Source organism: Phoenix dactylifera, chromosome 3 (genome assembly GCF_051530095.1).
Source record: "Phoenix dactylifera cultivar Ajwa chromosome 3, Ajwa_hap1_PhDact_Kaust_v1.1, whole genome shotgun sequence".
NCBI lineage: Eukaryota > Viridiplantae > Streptophyta > Magnoliopsida > Arecales > Arecaceae > Phoenix > Phoenix dactylifera.
The window spans coordinates 8704107-8715034 of NC_143192.1; the positions used below are offsets into that span (position 1 = coordinate 8704107).

Sequence of the window (10928 nt, forward strand, 5' to 3'; positions counted from 1 at the left end):
ATTTAAGAAATAATTCTTGTTCCAGAATGTTGATTTCCATGCAACACAAATCAGATAAGCACACCATTTGTCAAAGAAATATAATGCCTGATGACAGGTAAAATGCCTAAGAATAAATTAGAGATGTAAGGGAAACAAACATCTGTTTCTCATTGCTATGAAACATATGACCATGTGCACAGATCTAATATCTTCCTTTTTTAATCTATATAAATTATTTTCATGATTTCTAACATTAAATCAGTGCACCAGAATTCTTTAAATGTGGCAAAATTTATTGGCGATTTCTTGGACTCCTAATAATGTTTTGGCTGCACAAAGGATGCAGACACCAATGTAATCACCACTGTGGCTGTAGGTCATTGTTGTTCCCAAATCTTTGCACTGTAAGTTCAAAAAAAATAAATTCCTATCCCCCTTTCTTTTTTATGAAAGGGAGGAGATGAACTCCACCCGCTTCATAAGAAATGCAGAAAGGTACAGTATGGATACAACTACTTCCACAAAGCAATGGAAGAAGAGGTCAAAAGGAGTTGCAGTTATCTAGTAGCAGTACAGATTTATGAAAAGAGGAGGATGATTTCTCAAGAATAAATCTTCCAAGAGATGAACAGCTTTTGTGAGAGAGACCAGTAAAAGGCAATGAATGGAAAGAACCAAGCCTGAAGAATGGATGATAGATGCCTGTTGGATTTAGGAGATGACAGGAAATCTTAGATTGGGTGCTGTCTTCTCCAGTTTAGTTGGTTGCCAGATTTGATGAGGTTCCAGATGTTTTTGGCAAAGGGGCAAAAGCAGAAGGTGCTCAATATTCTCAGGGCCAGCTTTGCAAATTAATTCCAGAGGGAGGAAACCCAAGCTTCCTTGACTAGAGAATTGTCATAGGGATTTTAGAAAAGGATGCTCTAATTTTCTGGATCCTTCTAATCCTAATTTTCTCCATGCTCTGAATCTTTTTTTTTCAGATTTTTTTTTTAAATATTCAAAAGATGATTTTGATGGCACCTATCTTTTAATCCTAATCTCTTATGAAGCTCATTGTGAAAAGAAAAAGAAAAAAGAAAAATTCTACATTTTCTTTTTTTAGGTGAGGAGGAAAAGATAGACTAAAACACAATGGCAGATGAATACCTTTATTTATTTGTTTATTATTTATATTTTGGTTTGGGGATAGTGAGGGGAGGTGAGGCCCTAAGCTTTGTACCAGCATCCAACCTTTAGCTTTATATATGGTAACATATAAAATTTATATTTTTATAACTTTTCTGGTGTTGGTTTTAGTGGCAATAACAGATTAAAACTGAAATACCAGTATAATTAACCAAAGATATTTATCTTGTGTTAGATGGCATCATATTTTTATTACTAAATTATATTTTTTTAGTAATTAGTAGTAATTATTATTTGATTTTAAAAATAAAAAAAGACACATGACATGTCATATTCTTGCAAAAAGAAGTGCATTCATGAATTTATCGAGCAAAAATAAGAAATTAAACTTAAAAAACAACTCAACTGTAATTTTTAACTTCGAAGGAGATCAGCTTGTGTATCACTTACAAAGGCTGGACTAAAAAAAAAAAATCCATTGTAAATTTTAGAGTAGAAATATTAAAATGAAAATAATGATTACTTTTTCAAAATCTTGTATAGGAGTTGTTGGCACTTCCTTTTCACCTCTAACCAAATACAAGTCTAATGAAGAATTTTCAGTTCTTTGGTACCCTCAAATTTACACCCAAGTCAAATAACATGTTGGACTTTTGAGTAATGTCAACAACGTTCCTTTAGGCACACAAAACGATATGTGACTAAGGAGATTAATATGCCTCACTAGGAGTTGCATTACTACTCAAGTAACCGATGAAATCCTTAATTACCAAATACTAACGCCATTCTTTTCAATTCATATATTACTTTTCCTTAATAAATAAATAAAAATATAAAAAAGAGCATATTTTTTAGTAGTTAATATAAATCTATACATATCAAAAGAGAAAGTGTACGATACTTAAGTTTGTCAAGTTTGTCCATGTATAAAGCTTTAAAAATTTTATTATATGGTATTTATAAATTTGGCTGCTGTGAAATGAAAATTTCTATTCTCTCTCTATAGTTCTCGTGTGTGTCTCCCACCTTATCCTCTCTCATCATCTTAATTCTCTAATGCCCCCTTCCCCTTCCTATTTAACACCCATTTCTCCACTTTAATCTTCTTATTCACTCTCTTTAAATGTTTATAGAAAAAAAAGAGGATGAGTTGATATTATATTATCTATTTTTATTCTACTCATTTTTTCTTTTTTATAATTAATTTTACATTTGTTTTTTGGCATGAAACCATATCTCAAAGTCTATGCTACAAGAAACATATGTAGTAGTAATACCGTCTCAACTTGATTCTTGTCTCCATTCTTAAATTTAAACAATTATATTTATTATATATATTTAAATTAAAATAAGATAAAAAATTATTTTATAATATTTAGAAAAATAGAAGAAACCTAAACAAGCGTTGCCATAGCCAAGGAACAAATCTATTTTACTTATTTATTTTCTATTATTTTTATTTATCAATAAAAATATTCAAGATAATATTTAAAATAAAAAATTCAATAATTTTTCATGTGCAATTTAGTTGTGCCCCTATCTTAGAGTACTAGTAATAAAAAAATAATTAATTTTTTTGATACAACGATAGCTTACACAGTGCCAATATGAGTACAACCAGCAAAATCGAGAGAAAGAAAATTACGTAAAGACGGAGGGCACAGCTACATAACATGTCCAAAAGATCTCTCTCCAATGTGAGCAGTAAAAAAGGTGATTGAGTTTACAATTCTGTTCGTCTTTCGATGTACGTAAATGGTTTGGTTAATGGCATGAAATCCATAATTAAAATCTCAACCCATGGTTTTTTTTTTTTCTCCCTCTCACGTGCCAAGTATTTTATTTCCTCGCTCGCCTATTTAGTATGATTTTATTGGCCCACCTACCCGTCCGGATTCAGGCCTCACACGAATCCATAGTGGAATATAAGGACAAAGGCCACCTGCTCCTTCTCTGAATACTTTTCGCTGCTTATCTCGTAAAAGAGAAGGAAAGAGGAGAAAAAGGAGAAGAGCCCCCAAAAAAGGGGTGCGAGAGAAAGAGAGGGAGAATGGCGGTGGCGGAGCTGTGGGAGACTTTGAAGCATGCGATCGAGGCCTACACGGGGCTGTCCCCGGCGACCTTCTTCACTGTGCTGGCCCTGGCTGCCGCCTTCTACCATGTCGTCTCCGGCTTCCTGCGGCCTCCTGTCGCCCCGATGAAGCGCGAGGTCGAGTTCGAGGCGGTGGAGCCGCTCCCGCCCCCCGTCCAGCTTGGCGAGGTCACCGAGGAGGAGCTCAAGGCTTACGATGGCTCCGATCCTAAGAAGCCCCTTCTCATGGCCATCAAGGGCCAGATCTACGACGTCACGCAGAGCAGGTCGATCCCCAACTCTCTTTATCCCTCTTTTCGTCTTCGTTCTTTTCTTTTTATCCGATTTGATGGTTTGATCGGCTCTCGTTTGCTTTAGGGTTTGGAATCTGGTGCTGATGCGTGTTTTTTTTACTTACAAATTTTTTTTATCTTTTTCAGTAACGTTTTGGGTTTTAGATTTTAGGGGTTTTAGGGTTTTGTACTAATTCTCTCTAATTCTAGTTGCCTCTAGCCCTGTAATTCGTGTTGGCTTTCTTGAAGATATGGCTTCATCTTGGTTTGGTTTCGATTGGCAAAGTTATATCTCCTTCTATTCAGTCTTATGGGATCGCGAAGATTATAGCAGGCAATAGCTGTCGGTCACGTCATGTTGAGATATGAGTTTCCATATGTTTACCTTGAGCTACATGGAGTTTCTTTTAAGTAGTCGTGGGTGATTTGTTTCGATGTGTTTGCCCATTTTGTTTCTCATTATATGATGCTTTTATGCATGTTTTTTCAGATTTTTTATGAATTTGTAAGAAGTTCTATTTGGTAAGATGCTTCATGGTTGCTGCTTACAATTTAATAGAATTTCATGCTTCTGTTCTGTCCTGTGGATTCCGAAAGATTAGTGACATTACAGCATGATTTGCTAGTTGTTCTGTTATTTATGCTGTGGAGTTAATGATTTTGAGGGCTTGATTTTTCCATGTGATGGTCCTTAATTTGAATCCCTTAAGATTATATTATTGCTTCCGTTTCCGTCCCCTCGGAACTGATAAGAGGGTTAGGTTATGGGTTCATGGATGTGGTGCTTATCTTATATAATCTGTAGTGCCAGAATCTTTGGTTACTGTTGGTTTTATTAGCAATAGTGGTCCTGAAAAATTGGATGATCTGATCGATAGCTGATGTTTATCTGAGCCATTTGTTTACTATATCCCATGCTTCCTCTCAATATCTGCTGCCACTTGTTGACTATCTAGCTGTCCAATCGTTATGTGAATGGTTTTAGTAATTGTTGCTTGCTAACAGGGTTCCATCCTTTAGATCTTTATAGTTTTTTTTCCCGATGATATGGGACCAAATAATATTAAATATGAACATATGGTTGGACACTGATTTTTGGGACATGTATATAGCACGCAATTGGCTGGATTGCGCAATGCAGTATTATCGTATCTGGATCATTTAGCGTTGCAGTGTCTGTACTTTCATTTTTGTAATTTTTAAAGACTATTCTCATTTAATATGCTTCAGATCTCCTTCAACCAAGGCTCTCATCTGGCTGAGATCTTTGTTTGTGTTGATACTGAGCAACCTTTGATATGTGAGATAAAAAATCTGGGGCTTTTTTTATCTTGGCTATTATAAAATATATATATCTGAGATATTGATTGATGCGATAACAATATGTCGGTCTATATTTTCTAATCACATTTTGTTGCTTCTTTAAATAGACATTATGATTAATAAATCTCAAAAGTGAGACCTAAAAATAGTTGCTGATTCTGGATTTACCATATTGGTGGTATTTTAATTTCTCGATTCTGATATTACCAGCTGGGATCTCAGAAAATCTCGGATTTCCAAAATTTTCCACCTCCCATGTCCACTGAAAGTAACTGAGATCTTGGTCCATCTCAGTCTTGGTGACCCACCAAGATGACCAATATGTCAGCATTTTGGAATCTTGACTTCAACATACCATTTCATTATATTTTTTGAACAGATGTACTAGAAGTTAGTGCATATTGATGTTCTGATATATCTCTTGTTTACTTGTTTGATTTGAGCAAACTACTTCTATCTTGATGAAACTACTCAAGTCATGACTTTTATAATTTGCACTTGCAGTAATGCTATTCTGTGAATTATTAAAAAAATTCTTGAATTATTCTCAATTTTTCTCATGGCCAACTAATTCTATGATTTATTCTCCATCAACTAACAATCCAGAAATTTTCAATTATTTTTAAATTCTGCATGGATTCTTTGATTCATTCATGATATATTCACAACTAATTTAAGAAATTTCTATGCGTTAAAACCTATTGATACCATGTATTTTTGTTTGTTGTATTGTTTTTTGCTGCCAATTCTTATTTTGCTTTTCCTATATCTATTTTAAGTAAACAAATAGAACTTTTTAAATATTTCTAGTTTTTAGTTCTTGGAACTCTTTCCATATTTTTGATGAAATTGCCAGATTTTTTTTTATTTTTGATGAAATTGCCAATTGTTTTTCGAATTTCAAATATCTAACTCTGCTAATTCCTGATTGCTGAACTTGTGACTGTTTGCACCAACTGGTTTAGGCAGCCTAATCCTGCTGATTAGAATCCAGATTTCTTAATTTAGGATCCGTCAAAGTTATGGCATAACAAACCTTCTATGCCTACTTTGTCTCTGTTAGGAAATATTTCAAGATTTTCAATGTAGTACTCATTCTGTTTTAATTAGCTTGGTCAACAATCTGCTTTAAAGGAACTTGTCTAATAGTCCTTAAGTTTATGTAGTTTTAATTAGCTGCATCTATACTACGATTAAATTGAAACTCCTGGGTTGGAAGCTTCCATTTGAAAGGCTCTTGTGTCTCCATTTTTTTATTCCAAAGGTACCCTTGAAATGTTGTTGGAAATCTGGAATCATAACATATCTCTCTGCTCCATTGGAAGCAGTGCCACATTGCCCACATCATGTCTCTCAAAAATGCTTGCGACGTGTAATTTCTTTCTTTTTTTTTATCGGGCCATGAAGTGCACGAGCCCTACTTAACAGTTGGTTAAACCTCCGTAAGTGTATTATTTATCTTTTATCCTCCCTGCATTGTTTATGTGCATTGGGACACACCACTAACTAGTACTTTTAAATGGAAACCAGAATGTTGATTGCACTTCTTAGTTTAAGGGTGCATATCAACTATATGGATTTATGCAAATAATAGCTCAAACATGATGGAAAACAACTGTTTTCATTTCCATGTATGTTTTCTTCTTTGTCCAAGTTGATTGGCTGCTGATGGTGCAGCCATTCTCTTTGGCTTTCCAATTCTGTTAGATACCTGTAGTTTATTTGATTTTGTTTCTCTGAGTTTTTGTTTAAGAGCCGGAGATGGCTAAGCTATATGGAGCTGGTCAACGTATCTTGCATACTTCTCTCTCTCTCTCTCTCTCGATCCCTCGATCTTTGTTATGGTTATCTAACAATTCTTCATGTGGCTCTCAGTCACTAGAACATTCATCTTTTTCTGATCTCAATGATTTGAGTTTTATGACAAAATCTTGATCGTGATGATGTGTTATTATTAGTTTTCCAACAGAAAGGAAAGTGTGAATGCAACTCCATACTCTTTTTTCTCAGTCATGTTACACAATTTTATAAATTTAATTTTTTTTTGGGTTGTCAATTGAGGTTTTAGTGATTTATGTGGTTTGCTTAAATATTTTCTTGATTCTTCATTTACTAGTTTAGTTCCTGGATTATTTTGCAAAATATTATCTTTCATTTGGCATAATATTTAGTTTTCATTTTCTCCCCTACACCCCTCCAGCTAGTCTGTTAAATAGTTTAGCTTTATTAACACTATGATATTATTTCTTGTTGTCCTCCTCTAGTTTCTCTCATGTGTAATTTATGGCCTTTGACTTTGTGCTTGCTCTTTGCGGCTGTTATATTATATGCTGAGAAAATTGTTACAAGACCTATGGATAATCATATTTCAGTCAGTGTATTTACGCCATTAGTCTTACTTAATTTTCGTATCAGATTTGCTATGTAGTTTGATGCTTGATTCTTATTTTTGATATATGGTTGATGAGTGCTTGCCTTGGATTGCTTGGTTTTGAACTTGTGCTAAATAGCTCGTCCGTAAGGGTGACACATGCCTTGCAAAGATGTTTTTGTTCAAGTGCAGAAAAACATATTAGGTATTTTTGCATAGGGTTTTTGAATCCTAAATTGAAGAACATGGATCGATGAGATCAAGTGCAGAGAAAACAGTGCTTATAAACCATCTGTTATGGATAAGTATGATTCTCTAGAAAGAGAGGACTAGACAGCTTGCACAGACTTGCTAGTAGCTGTTGATCTGACAATAGTAGTGGAGAATTAGGTGTATGCAGTGCAGTTGGATTGCAACATGCAAGAATAATTATGATCAAACTAAGTGCATAGAACAGTGATCAATGTAGATATAGAAGCATTAATATGCACCACATAATGATCAACAATAGGATTGGATATGAACAAGTCAAATTTATGTAAATAAGGGCGTAATGTGTCTGCTGCACGCCATGGACAACAAGCTGCTGAACATGCTGAAGAGAGGAACGATCACTTGCAACCATTCAATCGTATGTAGAGGCAGATGAAATTGGAAAAGAAGTTGGTATGAAGAATTTGAGACTCTTGAGGACAATTAAGTACTAAAATAACTTTGTGTTATGGTCTCCACCCTTCTCTACGCAAAGTAGAAAACTATGGGATAATATGGATTCTTATTTGGTCTAACTGATAAACCTGGTTTGGCAAGGCATGCACTATAATATACATATGCTTTTATAGGCATTTGATACCCAGTCTTGGCTTGGTAAATTCAACTTTCAAACTTTGGGATGTTCTAACAATTTTATATAGATCCTTGTCAATTTTGTTCGGTCTTTCTTCTCTACCATCTTTTGACTGGCTTCTAAATGTAAGCAATTAAATTTCTTGCATGTTGCTGGGCTACTAAATGCAAACGTCTTGTCCTGTGCGCTAGAATTCAAATTTTGTATGATGTTGTCCTTATTACTTGGAGATCCATAGTATTTGAAATCTTCTTCACATTTTTATGTTTCTCTATACAGGATGTTTTATGGACCTGGTGGCCCATACGCCTTATTTGCTGGTAAAGATGCTAGTAGGGCATTAGCAAAAATGTCCTTTGAACCAAAGGATTTGACTGGTGATATTTCTGGTCTTGGCCCCTTTGAGCTTGAGGCGTTGCAGGACTGGGAATACAAGTTCATGAGCAAATATGTGAAGGTGGGGACAATTACGAAAACTGTGCCTGTGGAAGATGCGTCCGTAGGCAGTGCCTCTGAAACAACGGAGAGAGCTGCCGATACCACTGACAGCGGCCGTACAGAGAGTGAAGTAGGCCATGCCGCAGAATCCAAGGAGACTGGTCAAGCAGACCTTGGTGCTAAATCAGAGCATATAGCAGAATCAAAGGAGGATGATGATCCAGCTGGTCATGGTAGCGAGGGAGAGCGTAAGGCAGAATGGAAGGTTGATGGTCCAGCAGAACATGATGGTGAAGGTGATGCTGTTGGCCATGGTGCAGATCCAAAGGAAGTTGGTGCAGGTGAAGGAACCAAAGAGTAGTTCAATAGACCTTGGATATATAAAAGAGCTGAGAGGGGCTTTGCTTGTACACAAACATATATGATACAAAGAACTTGAATAAAGTTCTCTTCTCAGAGGCAGGGGAGGGGCGTTCTTTCCCTTTATGTTTGTATGACAGGTTGATAAGTGTAGCCCGGTGAGACTTAAAATAGTTATCTTGTTGCCTTTTCTGATATCCTGTAGTGTCCTATAATTTCTGTTTATTAACAGTTTTATTGCAGAGAGAATTGCTATATGGAGTAATCTTCCTGATGGTTGTCAGCGTATGAGTTCACTGTGTTGTAGTTGAAAATGGTTGAGCTGGTGGAGAAATCTTGCTCCATAGATTTCTGCTATAATCTAGGATGTGAATTTTACCATAATAACGTTTGCCAAATATTTGTTGACATTTTAAAAGAGGTCCGTGATCTATGAAAACAGGGAATCGCAATGCTTTTTTCATACTGGATTTTGAACTGAGAAGCCTCATACTTGATTGATCCGCAATCAGTTGAGGGAGTTTCCCCAGTAACATTTTGGACTTGTTTCCCCAGTAACATTTTAGGCTTGTTTGATTTGTCGGGAGAATTTTTTTAATTAAAATATTTTTTTGAAAGTAAATAATTTTTTGAAAAATTTGGAAAAATATCTTTTATGTTCGTAATAAAAAAAATATCTTGCTCCAATCTATTTAAAGCTTGAGTGTAGTCTTGAAAAAAAAAAACTTCAGTTCCTTGAACCTACTTAAAGATTTCTTTTGTATCTACAAGAAGTAACACATTACAAATCCTGCGACATATTTCGACAAGTATTTATTTGGCTAATGCAAGTATGCTACTGTTTCTATAATTTTGGTATCTATCACCCAATAACGGTAAAATTGTCAGATAAAAAGAGAAGATAACAACAACAAAAAAACAAAAAAATACAAACTATATTAGCTTGCCTGTTCTTCTCATCTGTAGGAACAGACCAACATCAACTTATATTGTGAATTGCAGGAGCTCAGACCTTGAGTTATAGTAGGGCTGCCCAAGTTTTCTAATGAGCAATTTGATACCAATTTTGAAGGCCGTAGCTGCCAGAAGATGTGCTCCATGCTAAAGGGCATGACTTGAACTTATTTGCTCAGACTATTCTAAATCCCTCATCTTCTGGAACCCATCCATACATGTTCCTGCTGTATGCTAGGTTACTAACTCATCCCAGGTGTATACAACTCAAAACAGTTTTTGGAAAATTTGCTTTGAACCTAATACACTCTTCTGCACTTGGTCTTCTGATCCGGCTATCATGTTCTCTTGACCTATATCTTTTCTTCTGAATTTTTATTTCAGAAGTCCTGGGTTGTAGCAAAATTGTTGGGAGTTGTAGTTTAACTTCCTTAAGGAGTCCTGGGTTGGAAACACCTTGAAATTGTAGTTCATCTAGTGGTGCAGCTTTGCCATGAGATATACCTTCAATCCAACATGCATGAATTCCACAAACAGATTGCAGGGGGCCTACAAGCATCAAAAGACTATATCTCAGTGGAGAACCACACGAGAAATTATTAATGCTTGGCTGCATATACTGAACTTGGTTAACAAATTAAGTCCTGCTTAGAAGCTAAACTTTCATATGATAAGTCAACAAAATAAAATGTTTCATCTTCCAAGTTACTAGAGGCATCTAGGGGGAAAATGCAGCATATTTTATGTTAACAGAAGGCAAATACTATTGAAAACAAGTAAAGCCTACACTAATCAAGTTGATAGATGTTTAAAAAGAACGATGAAGCCCAAAAAATAGAAATAGCAGCAGAAGCAACATAATGTAACAATCTTCAAAACCCACATGGTGCATGTGAAAGTGGCATTACCTAGACATGAAAAAATTTGGATTTCTTGATGCATCCTCATGGGGACATGACATGACACTGGTGAAACATGCCGTGAATATGGCTTGGTTGGAAGATCATGCTTTTATGTACTGATAACTCAAGCAATTCTTATTCATGCTAACAAGTTGTGTATCCCACTGCCCTCAAAGGAGAATTAGAGGTCGGCATACTGCGTTGAACGGGAAGTTTCTGCTCCACGACATTCAGAGGCTCGCGGGGGGCTGTAGTTCCT

At 35.6% G+C, this 10928-nt stretch overlaps 1 protein-coding gene across 1 annotated transcript; it reads left to right on the plus strand.

The window, feature by feature from the left end:
• The first annotated feature begins 3050 nt into the window (after positions 1 to 3050).
• On the plus strand, positions 3051 to 9096 carry LOC103712112 (membrane steroid-binding protein 1). The gene is made up of 2 exons (XM_008798524.6): positions 3051 to 3468; positions 8295 to 9096. Exons 1-2 carry the CDS (start codon positions 3161 to 3163, stop codon positions 8812 to 8814), a joined length of 828 nt encoding a protein of 275 aa, XP_008796746.3. The 5' UTR covers positions 3051 to 3160; the 3' UTR covers positions 8815 to 9096.
• Positions 9097 to 10928: the final 1832 nt, after the last annotated feature.